Source organism: Setaria italica, chromosome II (assembly GCF_000263155.2).
Source record: "Setaria italica strain Yugu1 chromosome II, Setaria_italica_v2.0, whole genome shotgun sequence".
Taxonomy (NCBI): Eukaryota; Viridiplantae; Streptophyta; class Magnoliopsida; order Poales; family Poaceae; genus Setaria; species Setaria italica.
In genome coordinates this window covers 44701343-44720160 of record NC_028451.1, presented here as the reverse complement: position 1 = coordinate 44720160, position 18818 = coordinate 44701343, and the positions used below count along the sequence as shown (strand labels likewise).

The 18818-nt window shown below is 45.0% G+C and overlaps 2 protein-coding genes across 2 annotated transcripts in view; both read right to left on the bottom strand.

Annotated features, from left to right (window-relative positions):
• Positions 1 to 3201, bottom strand: part of LOC101783179 (ras GTPase-activating protein-binding protein 2) — a 5701-nt gene extending 2500 nt beyond the window's left edge. Inside the window, exons 1-8 of the mRNA XM_004958126.4 lie at positions 3058 to 3201; positions 2684 to 2824; positions 1760 to 2057; positions 1083 to 1354; positions 810 to 987; positions 607 to 725; positions 451 to 516; positions 183 to 258 (exon numbers count right to left, since the gene is read on the bottom strand). Of these exons, the coding sequence (XP_004958183.1) occupies positions 183 to 258; positions 451 to 516; positions 607 to 725; positions 810 to 987; positions 1083 to 1354; positions 1760 to 2057; positions 2684 to 2824; positions 3058 to 3084 (1177 nt within the window). The 5' untranslated portion in view covers positions 3085 to 3201. The remainder of the gene's footprint in view (positions 1 to 182; positions 259 to 450; positions 517 to 606; positions 726 to 809; positions 988 to 1082; positions 1355 to 1759; positions 2058 to 2683; positions 2825 to 3057) is intronic.
• A 4039-nt stretch (positions 3202 to 7240) lies between these two features.
• On the bottom strand, positions 7241 to 9621 carry LOC101782768 (scarecrow-like protein 32). Its single transcript, XM_004958125.4, has one exon. The coding sequence runs from the start codon at positions 8956 to 8958 to the stop codon at positions 7585 to 7587; it is 1374 nt and encodes a 457-aa protein (XP_004958182.1). The 5' UTR covers positions 8959 to 9621; the 3' UTR covers positions 7241 to 7584.
• Positions 9622 to 18818: the final 9197 nt, after the last annotated feature.

Below are 18818 nucleotides of genomic sequence, written 5' to 3'. Positions count from 1 at the left end.
AATGTAGTGTTGTTCCTTTATAAATCCACTCAAACATGAAGCCATCACAGAAAACTTCATGGGAATGATCAAGTATAAAGTGTGCAACCATTAAAGTTTTCATAACCATTCAGAGAGAAGAGTTGGCGAACACCAGCAAAATAAAAATAATGGACAAGTATCATCAGAAGGCATCAACTTACTTCCGCCTCTTATTCCGCTGTTAGGCTTCCTCTCCTCAACATATATCTGCCGCCCGTTTATTTCAATTGGTGAAGCCTGAAATGGGGCAATTCGAGGTTTAGTATACACGGCAGCTGAGACATGATTAAAACACACACGCACAAGCCCACAATGATAAAATGAACTTGTCCTGTAGAAGCAAAGAAAACATAGCTATTGTGCAAAGGACTACACACACAAGAAACTGAAGGAACAAACACACAAAATAATTTGAAACACATTGTTCACCTTCAATGCATTGTGTACACCGCTAAGCTCCTCAAATTCCACAAAAGCATAATAGCCACCAGTCTCCTGCCAATTACATCACAAGATCAAATTAAAAAAAGAGACTTACTTATGCTAGTGGAAGAGGCGAATGAAAAGACAAAATTAACAGCAAACCTTTCGGCTTCTGATAGCAACACCATCAGGAATAAGTCGGCCAAACTTTTTGAATTCATTTTCAAGATCAGCCTCGCTGACAGATGATGGCACATTCCCAACATAAACAGACTTGCTCTCTAATTTAATAAGCAGAAAGGTTCGGGTCAGTAAACAATGCATCAGATCAAATCATGAACAAAATTCTGATGTTTAGCACAAACCTTCATCATCATGGGCAGCAACTTCACCATAGACATCAGATCTCGGTTTATCGGCCACCATAGATGAAGCCATAACCAAATGCTGGGCCTGGTTCGACTCCGTCGCAGGGTGAGAAGGCTTACTCACAGGGACTTGCTGGGCTACCGGGAATGCAGGTGGAGCCTTTGCAGTTTTTAGCTGCACGAGTCATTTACATTTTAGTTTTAAAGATCCATCACAAGAGATGTTGAATAACTCACATAGTCTAGCTAGCAAGTAAAGAAGTGACATACAATGGAAGCGTAAGTCTTCTTCACTGGTTCACCAACAGGCTCCTCCACATGAGGAGTTGGCACAGGAGGAGGTTGCACTGGCTCCTCTGGTGCCACTGCAATTTCATTTGAGAAGGAAGAAGGTGGTTCTTCAGGAAGAGGTTCATCTCCCCAGTTGTCAGATGACACTACTTGCTGTGGTGCCTCGGAATAAGCATAGCTGTCGACCACATCACGTCCTTCAGATGTTATTTGTGTTGTTTGAGTTTCTTCCTCGTGAATGTACTCAGGAACTGCAGGGAGAAAATTTTCAAGTTTACCATCATCACTTGGCAGCACTACTAACTTAATTATGTACCAGTAATATATCTTAGAAAATAAGCATTACCATCAAGCTTATTCATTGGAAATACTAATGGTGTCCCACCAAAATGTATGCTAAAAGCAGCGTATGTGGCAATTCAAAGAAGAAAAAATGGATAACATTAACTTTCATATGCACATGTAAGCAAATACCTCACGATATGATATACCAGAAGATTAGCATAACAGAGACAGTTCAAATAAAGCAATGTGAGTGAATCCGTCACATGTAAATCTCAAGTCATACAGTAAGAATTTCAAAAATACTAAAAGAGGTGGTAGTTTTAAAGTTATATTGATGATGCTTCACAAGCCAAACAACCAAAGTTCCATACCGGTTTCGACAACTGTGTTGGACGCCAAATTGCTCTCGTAGTCATCCTGAGAAATCAGTGGTGCAGGCTGCACCTGTTCTTGGTCAACGAAGTGAAAGTAATCGTTGAGAATAAAATAACCCTTCTCTTGTGGAGCAAGGAAGAACGTTTGGATAAATTTCCTTTGGTGGCTGAACTCCTTGGTCTGCACGAGCCCAGAGACCATAACAAGCACCCCATCATCCCATGAGCTGACAAAGTTGGCTGTCTTAATCTCAATTTGGGTGAAATTCAAGGACATAATGAGCGAGTGTATGTCCTGCAGAAGGAATGTGTATTTAAGGTTAGTTATAGAGGAAACATACAAGGTACACGTGAAACGACACGTAGTTACATTCAACTTTACAAGCACTTAAGTCAACGAGAAGCGAAACAGACAAACAAAGTGGGGCTCACATACTTCCATCTTTATAGGAATGACAACGCTAATGTCCAACTCAGGAGCATTATGAGCAAAATCAACCAAGCGAAGCGGACAAACAAAGTGGCATGCATAATGCTACATTAGTAACGCATGGAAACAAAAAAACTTGCGCAAGCAAAATCAATTAAGTGAAGCGGACAAACAAAGTGGCATGCATAATAATATGCTATAACAGTGCATGAAAATAGGCATGCGTAAGCAGCTCAAACTGATTGGGGAAACAGTGATAAGGTGCTAACGGATACGGATATAGGTATAAATATAAAACAGGGGCATCTCATAATAAGGCCATAAGCAGAGCAGGCAAAGTATTCGCCATGCATAGTGGTGCATTACAACAACAGGGCATGCACAGATTGAGCAGACAGAGCATCATCCAAACCGAAACTATCTACTGCCAGTTAGAGATAAGATGTAATCTATGTTAGAGAGTGAGATGAACAGAGAGAAAAGGTATATACCATCATGGTGTTGACAGTGGTGTTCGCGCCAGTGAGGTCGTCGACGCGGACCATGGTACTGGCGTCGCTGTAGAACTGGTGCACGACATCGGGGTTCTGCTGTAGCAGATTGTAGTAGTTTCGTATGAAGTAGGTTCCCACCTGCCATGCCACAGATTAGTCAGCCGAAATCCCAGATCAATACAGCTGAATCCAAAACCCAACACCCAGCCTCAAGCCCCATCCCGAATCGGATAGATTAATCCACGGCATGACGACGACGAGCCGCCCGCGGAGTAGTAGGACTACTTAGTGGACAGGGTTTTGCTTAGTGGTAGGAGACCTGCCCTCAATCTTCATCCCACAATCGGATGGATGGGAAGAGAGGAGCTTACCTGGGTCGCCGCCGCCGCCGAGGCCATGGCTGGATGGGGGAGAAAGAGACCAGCAGAGCAGAAGCCGAGAGTAAGCAACCCTAGATCCAGAGACGGCGAGCGACCAGTTCTAATGCGGCCGCCGACTCCTGGATGCCACCGCGTTGGCTGCCAAGAAAGTCGTCGGATGAAGAATCGAGGGACAGGATCTGTGCGGAGAACTATCTTGGATACTTTTAAATAACCCCCTGAAGGAACTCCCCAATCTCAACCGTGTACAGATTGTACTCTTGCACAACAGACACGTCCGGAACCCGCAGGCCGCTTGCGCGATGGTCACAGCGGCCCATATAATACAATACTACACGAGCGGGCAGTGAGCGCCTGAGCGGGCAGGTGAGCAGCCCTCTCGCCCGGCTGCTGACTCGGCCCAGCGCGTCCATCCTCCTCGGCGGAAACTCAAGGCCAAGCCCAGACAGCAGCACTGCATGCTTGGGCCTGTGGCGTTTTTGTTTGTGCCCGCGGCTGTCTGCAGATGTGCAGTCTGCTTTTCCGTTCACGCAACAACGCATCAGAAAATCCGTGCATGTGACTTCGCCAGGATAATTTATTATATATGTAGGGTTCGCAGTGAAATATTTATATACACGGTGATAACACATATACTTGGTATATATGCAGTGACATGTCTAGCCCACTAGGAGCAGAGCTTTTCCCCCTTCTTCCTCTCCCTTTCTCTGTATCAATCACAAGAATACATTTCGGGAGGGAATAAATAAAATAGCACCGTGGCTGCCAGATGTGAACCAATGTACTGTATGATTAATTGTTGCTTAACAGTTCTTACAATAGGAATTGAAAACATATAATCGCCAAATGTACATCGTTTCTTCATTTTTCGACATAACATAGTCATGATCTGGTAAGAATAAATAAGCCACAGAACATGCATTGTGCACCCAAAACATCATCATCACTCTCTCAAGTTATTTTGAAAATAAAATTTGAACTGGACACCAAATTGACATTTTATGGTGCAAAACCATCTTCCATTTAACCTGTTTCTTTTCAGTTTTCATTCACAAATGTTCCGAAGAACATTTTGCGTAAAAAATTTAAAAAAAGCCATAAAAATACTTTCTTTTTTACACAACATTAAAAAATATGAAAAATACAAAAAGGTAACTTTCTGATCTCATATAAACCGAATAAAAAAACAAAGGAAAGGTAAAATTACATTGCAATATAGTAGGTTGTTCTCAAATCTTTTTTTCTCAAGTTGTTCGTGTGGTGTTTGTCATACAAAAAAATCATAGAAGAAAGTGCCCATGCACACAACTTCCAAGGCAACATGATTCTCGTCCATGCAACGCGCTTGCCGGAATGTTACTTGCCGGTGTTGCTCAACATGGGAAGCCATGCCCCGTCGTCGATGGACATGCCGTTGCATCCTGCACCATCCTCCTGGGGTCAGCAGCCTTATCCATGAATCTAGAGAGAGGGAGGGAGGGAGGGAGAATCTCAATTCAAACCTTGCCCGCTCTGGATCTAGGCTCCTCCATGCCGGATCTAGGCTTCTCCTCACCGGGGAGAGGGGGGATGGTGACGGATCTCAGCATTGCCCATGGATCCCAGTATAGAGAGAGAAAGAGAGCAGGATGGATAAAGGGCGTAGGCGAACAAGGTGGAGTGGTCATCGGCGGGTGGCGCGTCACCGTGAGCTCGAGTAGGGAGATGAAGAACAGAGCAGACGGAGAGGTGGGGGTACATCATGATAATAATATGGATGCACATGCTATCTCCATCTAAAATCTATATTGATATATTGTGCCACAGAGCTCCACCTTGTTCCCTTTCAAAAATTATTGACATCGTCCTATGATTCATCAAAACGTTAACCTAATGTTTCTAAATTTGTATCATATAAATTTATATAATCTGCAAATTCCTAGACTAATTAGGCAAGCAGTAAGAAGTTTGGATCTTGAAATGGGGAGAAAATGGGAGCACGCAATTGGTTTCACCATTCTCAAGTGGACTTTGTTGTAGTATGGATTATCACATTGTTCGCTTAGTTTCAAGCATGAATTCCACTTTTAGTAAAAGCATAAAGTAATCTTGTTTCTTCAAATAAATTGAAGTATTCAAAGAACATTTCAGATTGGTGCTAAATGTTGTAGCAAACCAAGCAAACATTATACCACACATGAGGATGTAGAGAAACTTGCGGGCAAGAGCGATACTAGGCTACTAGTTAGGGCTGCCAGAGCTCCAACTCTGGATCGAACTTAGGGCCTATTTGGTATGGTTCCACTCCAGAACTCTAGCAACCCCATAAAAAAATCTAGCCAAACACCTCAGCTCCAAAACTCCATGGAGCTGCCAACTCCATGGAGCTGTAGTGCAAATGGGGGTGGAGTTTTGGAGCACCTCTGTTGCAGCTCCAAAACTCCCTGTTTTGAACCTCCTCGTGGAGTTGGTGGGTAATTACCCACCAATGCTACTCGTTACAAAAAAAACGTTTCGTTCTTTCCTCCGAGTCTCCCCTGCGCCCCATCTTGCCCGAGTAGCGCTCTGTTCTCCCGTTTCCGCACGCTCCTCTCTTCTCGCATGAACCACCACCGCCGCTAGGAATCGAAGCTGGCCGCCAGATCCCTCTCGAGCACCAAGCCCCGCCGACCGCCTAGCCCCTCCTGGTTGTCGGGAATTGAAGCTCCGCCGTCGGGAATCAAAGCCCCACCGAAGGCCGGTTTCTCCTCCACCGAGCACCAAGCTCTGTCGACCGCGTAGCCCCTCCTGGCCCCCGCCGCCACCCACACCTCCCGGCCGCTAGGAATTGAAGCCCTGCCGCCACTCGCACCTCCTGGTGATCCGCACGGTTCCTCTACGCCCGGCTGCCCCATCGCATGCCCGTCTCCTCGCCGTCGCTGCCGCCGCCGTCGCAACCGCCCCAGCGCGTGCCCGTCTCCGATCCGCCGCCCGGCCGGCAGCGTGCGTGCGGCTGCGGTGCACTCCGTCTTCCCAGACCTACCCTGGTGGGCGAGCGAGTCCAAGGAGGCCACGACCACCATGAACGGTGCCGCCGCCGGCCTGCTCGCCCACCCGCTTCGGGACCTCTTCGGATTTGGCCGGCGGTGTTGAAGAGCTTTAGAGAGGACGAAGAAGATGGGGATAGAGAGGATGATAAGTGGGGCCTGAATTGGAGGGCAATAATGGCAATCCACACTGAAATTGGTCTTTTTTGAAGCTGAGAGCACCCATCTAGCCAAATACCCCTTTTTAGTTCTGGAGTTCTGGAGTGGAGCTGGCTCCACCTGGAGTTCTGGAGTGGAGCAGCTCCACTCAGAGCTGGAGTTGGGTTCATGAGTTGCATGCAAGTAATGAGAGTAATCTAGTCAAGATCGACAATAGGAGTTTAACTTGTTTACATCTTATGTCATTTAGTTTCAAATATGATCATCCTTTTTTTGTCATTTGTTGGTATTTTACATGTATGGTTCAACTGTAACAATGGACGGTTGTTCCTCAAAAAAAAACAATGGATGGTTGTTTGCATGGCTAGCTCATGCATTTGTCATAAATAAAAATTAATTAATTTCATATAAAAAAGCCAACAGTAAGCCCTTATGTACCATAGGATCAATGATTTTACCGTTTTATACATGCAAATTGATCGATGCTATCTGAAAAAAGGAAAAATATCGAGTTAATTGACTATCATTTATATTTTATTTAAGAGGTCAAGTTACTGTATGCGAAAAGATGTAACACATTCTGCACAGTTTAGTGAGGGCAGAAATGTTTTTGCTACAGTAAGCTGCAAGTCAATATATTTTTGTCAATTTTTTTGTGTTGGCACGCCATTAATTGACGAGGATGTTTGTTTTATGGATAAGAAAATAGTCATGTGCGCTTCAAAAAAGAAAAGAAAATAGTCATGTATCTGTGATTTAAAATCGGTCATCCTACACATAGACAGGGGCATATATGTAGCGACAAGAAACTAGATGTTGAAAACTTGAATATTTCTTGCTTATGTTAATTATATCCCATTGCAAATTAAAGATGTGTTTGTCTGCTTCACACAATTTGAATCTTGTTGCAACAATGGTGTGATATTATGATGCTCTTTGCAGTACGGTAAATCTGCCCATGTTGCTTCCAGTATTTCCAAACATTGTTTGCAGCAAATGCAAACGGCTGATGTAATAACAATCCCAGGTAGCAACTCATATGGCACACATATAGAAAACCCTAATAAACAAGAAGTACAGAGAGGATTTATGAATGTTAGAGAGAGAGAGAGAGAGAGAGAGAGAGAGAGAGAGAGAGAGAGAGAGAGAGAGAGAGAGAGAGAGAGAGAGAGATTGTCATTGCAATGATCAAACCGATCAATCAACTAAGTAAAAACGAATCAGCCAGTAAACCCATTTTAACAAGATCTTTCATATCATGCACAAACACAAACCCTAAATCCCATATCCATGCAAGCACACATATACATGCGTACTCACCTTCTGAACTTGAGATATACCACACCCGATAAACTCACGACGGCGCCCACGCCGACGCGAACACGACATTGTGCCCTTTCCATGTGAGCACCAGGTCGTCGTCCTCCCGCTTCATCCCCCACCCCGCCGCGTGCTCGTTCAGCATCGCCTTCACCTCCCCGGCCGCCTCCTCGCCGAACGCCACGGCGCGGAACCCCGCGCTCCGCATCCTTTGCCCCCACCTGGCCCTGTCCTCCTGCCTCTCCACCCTCTCCACGCCCTCCTGCGCCAGCACGTTCTCCACCTTCCACCCGATCTCCGCCTCGTACCACCGCCGCTGCTCGCTCCCCTTGGGCAGGAACGTGTCCACGGCGTCGTACGGGATCCACAGGAAGTTGAACGCCGCGCGCAGCCTCCCCACCACGTCGTCCGCCGTGAAGTCGGCGTCCTCCTCCACCACCACCACCAGGTTTGGGTCCAGGGTCCGGAGGGACTTGAGGAGCATGGTCCGGAGCGACACCGGCTGCGCCAGGCTCATCACCGACCCCGCTGTCTCGTCGGGGACGGCGTGCAGCAGCATGTGGCAGTTCACGACGAGCGCCTCGGTCCCGTCCGAGACCAGCTGCTGCACCCGGAGCTGGTCGATCAGGGACGTGAACGCGTCGCCCGGCGACGTGGGCACCACCCGGAAGTCCATGGACATGTTGCGCGACCGCGCGAAGTTGACAAGCTTCGCGCCGAGCTCGTCGTAGGACATGTCGAGGGCCGGCGGCGGCGCGCTGGTGGTGGACGCGACGTCGGCGACCGTGAGCCGGAGGATCGGGGGGCCCTCGGCACGGCTGGCAAGCATGTCGATGAGCGTCGGGATCTGCATGCAGTGCGTCGTGCCGAGCTCGACGACGTGCACGACGGGGAATCCCTCCACGGCCTCGAGGATGGCGGCGTTGGCGGCCGTGTACCCGAACCGGTGCCACGGCGTGAGGTCGACGAAGCTGGCGAGCTCGACGGCCGTGAACCGGTGCACATGCAGCGCCGCGGACTCGACCGCGGCCGCCACAGCCGCCGTGACCGCCTTGCACGCGCCGGTCCTGGACGCGCGCGCCACGAGCGCGCAGAGGAACGCCGCCGTGAGGCGCTGGTTGGAGTCCCCGTCCGGCGGCGCGATGTTGTTGAGCACCCAGAGGATCTGCTGCGTGAGCGTGGCGTCGTTGGCCTCGATGGCGTTGGCGCAGTGCACCAGCAGCTGCTCCATGCAGCTGGTGCTGTTGAGGTTGCCGAGCGAGATCTTGGACGCCGGCGTCGGGAAGCTCCCCGGCCACGGGCGTGCCCTCGGCGCGCCGACGTCAAGGAACAGCCCGAGCCCTAGTCCTCCATGGCCGTTAGGGTGCAGAGGCGGTGGTGGTGGCGCCGTGTGCGTGAACTGCATCATGTAGGGGGCCGGGGCAGGTGGCGAGGTGGAAGAAGGCAACAAACCAGCGAGGCAGCGGCGGCGATTAGAAAAGCGCGAGGAGGCAGAGCTCGTACACGTTGAGCGGTTTGAGGTGCGGATTTGGTGCTTGTACTAAGCATATATAGAGGGCTGTGCACTTGCTTGGAGCTACACCCCTACACGTGGTTCCCTATGCCATTAGAACTTTGGGAACCAAAGGGAGAGGAACCAAGGAGAACGAAGACACATCAAGTACAAGGAATATTTCAGTGGAGGAGCAGGGATCTATGCGCTATTGTAGACGATTTGTATTTAGCTAGAAATGATCTGGAGCTTGAAGAAACGGCAAGAAATGAAGTCTTGTTCTATACGCCTACCACACCTCAAGATCGATGAATCGAGATCTGAGAGTACTACATGTAACCACTAGCAGGAATTTTAATGACTGGGAAGAAGGACACGCATACTAGCAATAACCAGCTGCTATAAGCTAAGCTAGAATTCATGGGTGGTGGTGAAGAAGAACCTGCATGCGGAGCTTGAGAAGACGAACCAGCAGCTGGAGTAATTGGGGAGAAGGGGAAGAAGAGGACGCTGGGAAGGGGAGGCGGCCGGGGGAGGGGAAGAAGGTTAGGAGTCGCAAGGTGGCTAATTATAGACGGAAATTTGTGGTGGTCTGTTGGATTGTTCTGAATGGCCGGCTATATACTTATCCAAATTAACTAGTACTAGTTAACAAGATAACCACATGCTATAGTATATGAGAAATAATTTAACGCGTCACCTGTTAGACATAACTATCATGTAAACAGCGATTGCTGACTAAAAAACTGCAGATGATTAGATGATTTCCAATGGATTAATGCTTGTTGGAAAAACTCTAGCATCTAAAATTTGGTGCCACTAAATTGTTGATTTTTCTAACAGTTTTCCCTTAATATATTTGCTATAATCCCTGAATAATTGGTAATAAAAAATTGGAGAAATATATCATGGTAATGATCAGTAACTTTTTACTAGGTAACTTCAATTTTTTTTAAAAAAGGTAGAAAGATATAGCAGATACATGACTAAATACTCGGAAAATGTATCAGTGAGCATTGTCTTGACTTAAGTTTTGCAATTTTAAATTTGAATCCTTAGTTCCTTAGTCATGAAACTAAAGGATACAGTGCTCTGAATTTCCCATTTGCATTATTGCCGTCAAAATTTAGCAATCACACACACCAGGAGAGAGAGAGAGAGAGAGAGAGAGAGAGAGAGAGAGAGAGAGAGAGAGAGATCACGGACCATATCATGTTGAAATGATTTGGTCAGTTTGGGCTGGGTCCTACATGAGACAAGAGCAAGTATAGTAAACGAGGGGCCCATGGTATTTAATATTTTCAGTGTTGGAAGTGGAAAACGACTCCTTGGATGGATTAAAGGTTACACGCACAAATACTGAAAACTACCTGCTTGAAACCGAAGAATATTTTAAGCCATGTTATGATAACTCTGTAGAAGGACAAAACCGCCTCTGTCTATATTGAATATATCAATATAGTATGTAGCTAATTTCATTCTCTGTACAATTCATTTTGTTCTTCATGATAAAAAGAAAGGATTCAGAACACCAACTAATTAAACGAAATATATATTCGTACAAAAAAAAAATCAGAAAACTGTAATTCTACAGTTTTACATACACCCCAATCACCCTTTCCACTTGACAATGACATAGAACACGTTTGGTAGTTTTAAATTTCAGCTATACATCAGTGGTGTTAGACTATGTTCGAGGTCAAAATTAGCAAATCTGGACGAGCAGGTCTGTGAACCGGTCTCCCAATCGGTCAGACCGGTTTGAACAAAGTCCTCAAAATGCAAATTGAATTTTACCATTGTGTAGCTCTCATTGAGTAGATCAAAATGTATATGTAGAACGTCTGATTTGGAGTTCGGATGAGAGACTTATGACATCAGGAAGATCTGCACCTAGGAAAACTGGTGAGACCGGTTTGCCAGTGCGGTCAGACCGGTTTGGTATGTGTAGTCCGAGCTAGGAGTTGTATTTTGACACATGATTTGTTAGGGTTTCAACTTCTAACGGGGCAAGACCTCCCCAACCTATAAATACAAAGTGCCACGGCCGATTAAGGGTATCCAATCGATCACAAATAATTCTATCTTTTATCGTTTTACCTTTTATCCTCTTTACCCTACTTTTCCAACCCTATGTGATGTTCTTCTCCTGTCTCCATGGCACGAGGAGACGTCCTCGCTAGCCTGTCGAGCCTAGGGCAACCCAAGGTGCGCCAGCCCCGACGGGTCGCTCCTGGGCCGACGTTCGTTGGTCTCTCGTCGGGTTCCTCGACGAGACCGTGCTGCCATACCGGTCTGACCGGCCTCCGCATCGACGCAGCAAGGAGCTTTTTTGCGGGCTGCACGTTCGAGTGCGTTCGTGTGTTGTACCTAAATTTGCGTCACCATATTTTGACGACTCCGTTGGGGAACGAGGATTTGGCTATCATGGCTGATCTATCAAACCTTAGCGTTGATCTATCTGAAAAGTACATGCGAGAGCGTCGCTTGGCAGAGGAAAGATTGCTTCTATCCTGTTTTCACAAGACAGAGCAAGGTGTCATTCAGATAAAGGAGTGGCAGCCACCGTCCACCATTGACACATTGAAAAAGTTGCAATCCTCAGGTACTTTATCTGATGTCCTATCCGTTTTTGTGAATTATTATCTCAAGTCTTTGATTGATAAAGAGGATAGTTCAAATTCAATTCATGTTAGTCAAAAGTCGGGTATTGAAAAGCCGGTTAATTCGGCTAACGATCCTTGCAAAGATTTGCGAACTTGTGATGTTGTTGGTCAAGATACAGTTCGGCCGTCTCAAGCCAAAGTAGTTGACCCAAAACCCCCTAGCAAGAGCATAGAAGTTGTATCTAGTGCTTCCACGCTCGGGGGGCAACAAAACAAGTCTTGAGGTGCTGGTTGTGCCAACACCGGTCTGACTGGTTCTCAAACCGGTCTAACTGCTTCATCCAGGGTTTTGCAAAATAATTCTAAACCAAAAATGGTGAAACCTAAAATACCCTGATATTGGTATTTGGAAAACTGTTGAATCCAAAGGCCGTAGCAAGCATCAAAGAGAAAAGCTGAAGTCTAATGAGAAACTTCGGGCTAAGTCTCAAAGGCAAAAGAATGTCAATGGTGCTAGTTGGCCTAAAAATTCCAAACGACTCGAAATCTTTTCCAAGAGAGAAGTTCCATGATCAAAATCGGCAATGGAATACTTTTCTTGCATCAATGCTGTTTTCATCTTATGGATCAACTATGCCTATGTCATGGGGGCCTTATTGCAGCATGCCTTATTCATATCAACCATGGTTCTATAATTCATAGATGTCATCGCTTCCTAGATACTTTTATCCAGATTATATTACATATAGAGAGCCAACAATTAGTGAGTCATCACCTATGAATGATGACCGTTTTCATCAAAGAGATCGATCTATGTAGAAAAATAAGTGCAAGGTGATCAAGCAAGTCTATCGTGTCAAAAAGGATGGTAGACTAAATAAAAATTCAAATTTGACACTAGACATGCAAAAGCCGACCATTAAAGAAATATCGGCTAGTTCTGTTGATCAGATTGCCCCTAATGTTGAACTTGTTTCAAACAAAATAGTGGAACAACAACTAAGTTTAGTTGGGGGACAAGATGATATTAAAGTGATTGGTTTTGAGACAATCAGTCTAACCGGTTTTGCTAGGAATTCTAGTAAAGTTGAAAATTTGAGATCAAGCAGCATGGTGGTAAGGAAGAAGCCAACCTTTGAAGATCTGTTAATAGCCGCTCGAAATCAAAGCAACTGGCTTGAGAGCAATCAAAGGAGGAGTTCTTCATCACCAAGAGCGAAGAAGCATCAACGGTCATTGTATTGGTCTTCATCATTTATCCCCTTGATGCATATGCCACGGAATGCATATTCAGGTATATACAATTACAATCCATGGTTTTGGTATAATCCTTGATCTTCATTTTATAATTATCGATATTACGCTTATGATTTACCAAAGAGTCATAGTTGGCCGCCATGGCCACATTAAGATTTTAGTTATTAGATATGCTCAGATGTTTCAGAGCCGAAGTAGTAGTTTCATACATGTTGTATCTGCTAGAATTTTATTTTGGCTACATTAGCATCGATAAAAGGTTTAGAAACCATCATATGGGCGATGCATTGTTTATCATCATTTTTAGATAGTTTCAATCATTAGGAATGTTTTTTGGCATGCAAGCTTTGCCAGAAAATAGGGGGGCATGTGTTCAAGGTTAAAATTGGCAAATCTGGACGAACAAGTCTCTGAACTGGTATCCCAACCGGTCAGACTGGTTTGATCAAAGTCCTCAAAATGCAAATTGGACTTCACTATTGTGTAGCTCTCGTTGAGTAGATCAAAATGCATATGTAGAATGTCCGATTTGAATTTCGGATGAGAGAGTTATGACATCGGGAAGATCTGCACCCGGTCAGACCTGTTTGCTAGGGCGGTCAGACCGGTTTGGTCTGTGTAGTCCAAGTTAGAATTTATATTTTGACACGAGATCTGTTAGGGTTTCAACTCCTAACGGGGCAAGACCTCCCCATCGTATAGATATAAAGGGCCACAACCGATTGAGGGTATCCAATCGATCACAAATCAATCTATCTTTTTATCGTTTTACTTTTTATCCTCTTTACCCAACTTTTCCAACCTATGTGTTGTTCTTCTCTTGTCTCCATGGCATGAGGAGGCGTCCTAGCTGGTCTGCCAAGCCTAAGGCAACCCAAGGTGCGCTTGCCCCGACAGGATCCCTCCCGGGCGGGCGTTTAGCAAGACCGGTCTGACCGGCCTGCCATACCGGTTTGAGCAGCCTCCGCATCGACGCAGCAAGGAGTGTCTTTACGAGCTGCGCGTTCGAGTGCGTTCGTTTGTTGACCCTAAATTTATGTCCCCAGATTATAATGATGGCCTTCTGCGCTCATACTGCTTTAGGCCAGGGAATTTCGAAAATATGCATCATCGGATCATGTACTTGTTAGACTAATAACAAGTATTTTTTGCAGTGCATGTACTACCCATACATGCGATGGATTGTCGTCAGTAGGTTAATTTTGTCATCGATATACGCTGAAGTTTAAACTCTTGGGCCAATGCAAATTTTGGACTTTTATGGATCCATACATGCAATGTAATCAACATGTGATCGATCGATGTATTAATTCTCTTAGCTTGATATGAGCCGTCTGATAATCGACTGCTAATGTAGATCGAACAGCTCAGTACCGCCGGCCGACCGAGTCGCCGGCCATCAGAGGATTCTTCCTTGTACGCGCGCCCATCCTGACGCGCACCGCGCCGGAGAGCATAGGACAGGCACTTTATTTCCGGTCCAGGCATGGGATCGCGAGAAGCAGGGCCGGTGAGCACGTTAAATGACTCCTCGACCGATCGCGCGTACGAGTACGAACCATGCATTTCCTGGTTGCCAATCAGCTGCGTTTGTTCGAGCGAGGCAGCTTCTGCTTACTGCTTATTAGGACTGTCCGGTTGGAAGAACACACAGGATCGGAGTCTGGCACCAGGCAGCAGTGATCCCCCACCCGCCCGGGGGCCGCGGCCCTGATGAATCAGTCAGTAACCCCAGGTAGACGAACACGACGATGATGCCATGCACGGCGCTTACGTGACCCCGGCCGGCCGGGCGGGCGGTGCCGGTGCGGGGCGCGTCCGAGATCTCGTGATCGACCTGGCCCCGGTGACGTGCGTGAGCGCGTTCGGATCTGCACGTACCTGCGCTGGCGCAGTAAAGGATGGTTCGTTCCGATCGTACGCGCGATCACATCCACACGGATTCCATCGACGACGACGCGCGCGGCGCCGACGCAGACGCGGGCGTGCACGGGTCCCCCGCCGCCTCGCGACGCCATTCCGTGCGCTCCTACCACCACCCCCACACGTACGATACGAGCATGTTATTGCGCCGGCCTGATCCCCGCGCGTGTCGACCTGGATGCCCGCCGGCCGCGCCCGTGCACGCACCAACGCACGGCCGCGTTAAATGCGAGCTCTCCCACTCCCAGCAACGGTGCCCAAACCCCTGCGCGCGCGATCGGCTACTCTGAATGCACGCACGCACGGCACGACGGATGGACGCCTGCTGCATGCTGCTACGCCCATGCATGCAGTTCCCCGTGACTACTGCATGTGTGCATGTGCATGTGGGCGATCGAGGCCATTACTGCGATGCGAGCGAGTAGGGTTTGCTCATCGTCCCGCTTGAAATGGATGGCGCCTCGGCCCTCAGGGAGACAGGGACCACACGTCAGCGTGTCCTTATTTCTATAGCACATCTCCTCTTTTCTTTGAGGCGAAAGGTTATCTCCTTTCGCTAGGGTGTAGCACTGTTGCGTCGGAACAAGCGAAAGCTGCCGCGCGAGTGCTTTATTCCCCAGCCTGGTCCAATAATCGCTGCATCACGGCATTGTTTACGTGCTAAACCACGTTCGGTCTTCGGTCTTAGCTGACACGATAAACAGGACCACACATGCACGATACTAGGCTACTACGAACACGCATGGTATGTGTGCTGAAGCCAGCCTAGGAGTCATCTACTGGTGCAATACACCGCGGATATTATGTTAAAGGAACCAAATTAATTAGTCTTTGTTAATTTCTCGATGAACTCGATCGAGCTCTACGTTTTCGCAGTACGAGATGGCATACGTACGGGTTACAGGGAAACCTTGCTCTCAACACAAACAATTTGGGCATTGCCCGTATCTTTGGCCTACTAGTCTCCTCCTAAATGCAGCACCGACTCAGTTTTTCCCATCATGGTGACCGGTTGAGTGACCATACATGAACATCATCCCTTTGGTCCCTTACTATAGTTGTCACTTTCAGGAAAAGCAAAACGACTTTTGTCGGCCTACATCAAATTATTGATAGGTTGGATCACGGCACCTTGGAAGTTAACTCTAATTAATTCCTGGACTTGCAGAAGCTATATACTCAACCTGTTGGATTAGGAAAATCACGCAACTATAATTCTTCTAAAATCATGCTTAGCTAGGGCGGCTATATACAATCCTTAGATTAATGGGTCCTGGCTCGATCACCCTCGTGGTCATGGTCATATCGAGGTCCCCGTCATGCTCAACCTATCTAGTGGTTGAAACTTCAAGAACTGTCGTATGCAGTTACATATACACACTCCGCACTACAATGATCTCTTTCTTGCCACGGACTAAGACAGTTCACAGTTGTAACTTGCAATTGTATATCTAGCTATGCTATCCATTTAGCTAGGGCTTACTATATACCCTTTTTAGTTGCACAGACAGAATGCAATCGTAAATTAGTTCCTAAGCTCTAGCTAATGGATAACCTTTTTCTCATCGAGTGTTCAAAGCTCTGGGCATTTGATTTTACAGAACAGATGCGATCATGCGAAAGATGCATGGGCTTTAATTAAAGAATTGTTCAACTAATTTATAAGGGCTCAACTATTTTAATTCAAGTGTTTCTAATTCGTGTTGCATCAAATTCATAAAATGAAAAGTTTATTAATTGGATATTTGGAATGGTTCATGATTTCCCCCCATTTAATTGGATACGTACATGTCCAGACATATTTCTCTAGGCCATTCTCAGTGCAAAGTTTCGTTGCGTGATTTCCAAGAGTGCCATATCATCTAATGACAATTGAGATGATGAATGAAACTAAATCTCTCAATGCAAAGTTTCATTTCAAGGTTTCATATGTTACCGTATCATTTAAATATTCCATCTAAGTGACCAATGAGAGTTGATGATTGTGTGTAGATGAAACTCAAATCCTCTCAATGGAGTTTCATTTGGATTTCACTAGTCCATCAAACCGTGCTTCCGCACGGGCTAATATTTTTAGAAGCTATTGTATATAAAAGTTATTTAAAAATTAAATTTTTAGCTAATAATCAAAATTGTTTACCTACTACTCTCTTATTTTTCCAATACTTCAACATAATAATTATATAGATATGTACCTATCTTTGTCCAGTTGTGATTGCTTTTTAATCAATAATTACTCTATGTACTTTTTCATCCATATTCATACTTTTTCTATTTTGTATCACACCTCCAATCCTTCATACATTATGTTTAGCATACAAATCAATATTTTTCATCAATTTCTCACATACATGTATAAATGGTCTAAATGGTGGCACTCATCATGTGTATATACTTTAACTTAGTATTTTTATATTAACAATGACATAAATAGGTAATTTAGAATCATATATTAATTTGCTTTTTGACATTTCTTCATGATGCACATGAAGATAATTAGATTAAGATTTAGGTGTTTACTTTAGGTTATTTTTAATATCGACATACGTGGGTAACATAGATAAAATTTTAGAATGACATTTTAAGTTATACTTTATAATGATGTGTATTAGTAAATTGGATGAAGATTATGAGGTTACTTCATATTATTTTTTATAATAGCTGAGCTCGGTAATTTAGATATAGGTTTAGAGCTTATTTTTTAATATTTTTACAGTGATAGTGGCAGGTAACCTTTTAGAAAATATAATAGATCAATGGCTATGATTATTAGAGTTTACATGATTGGTGTTTGATGTTTTTAATTTTTATGAGAATTTCTCTCTTTTTTCTAGCTTGTCTCGTGGGAACTAATGTGGATTCTACAATGGAAAAAAATGTAGGGTTACCTCATGTTATTTTTAATAATAGCATGGGTGGGTAATATAGATGCAAAATTTAAGGGTTACTTAAAATTTTTAAGTAATAGTGGTAGTCAATTCAGTTGCAAATTAGGGGGTTATTTTAAATATTGTTTATAATGGCATAAGTAGGTAATTTTGATAAAGATTAGGGGTTACTTTAATTAATTTTATACAATGGTAGAGGTGGGTAATTTATATATAGATTTAGGGGGTTACTTTAGGCTATTTTCATAATGGCATGGGTGGGTAATTTTTTTAAAAATATAATAGATCCAATGGCTATAATGATTTGAATCTATGGATCGATGGTCGGATGTTTTACTTTTTTGTGAGAATTTCTAGGATTTCTCTCTTTTTCTAGAGTGTCCACCTAGGAATCCTAGGTGGCTTCACCTGGAGGCTTCAAAAGGAGCCTTCAATTAGTAATAGTAAGATGGCTCTTAATAACTGTGTACACCTAGTTTCATCCCCATGAAACCCAATTCTTCTCTTTCCTTATTAATTACATGCCATGTCATCACTTTTGCCTATGTGGCATGTTATTTAATGAGAATGAACTCAAGTGAAACTTGCATTGAGAATGACCTTGCATTTAACTGAATCTCTTCTATGCATTTAGGGCTTTTAGTTTATATTCCTTGCACACCTATAATAATTATCTAGACGAACTTTAAAAAAATCCGCAACCTTGCTTTCGTATGATAACTTTTATATATCTGCACACGACACACATCATTTCAACAAAGCGCTAGCTAGACGTCGCCGAACCCAGAGAATAAAATTACTAACGTCGTGATCATCTGAAAAAGGTGATGTTGTTGCTTTACTTGTCGAAGTTTTCCTACATCAGCTATAAGCAAACACCACACGTGTCGACCCTTAGGTTAGGTAGTGACTGCTTTTGGGTCTGGTCACGGCATGGAACAAGTATGGCCGGAGCTGCGTATGTACATGCATCTACTTACTAAAAACACCCAAATAATCCATCGGCCTAAAAAGGCAGATCGACCAGAGATTAGGTTCGCAATTAAACAACACAGAAATCACTTGACAACAACAGCCTGTAGTGTGTGTGATGCAGAGCATC

Coding starts and splice junctions, on each gene's coding strand:
- LOC101782768 (XM_004958125.4), bottom strand. CDS start 8,958: ATGATGCAGTTCACGCACACGGCGCCACCACCACCGCCTCTGCACCCT.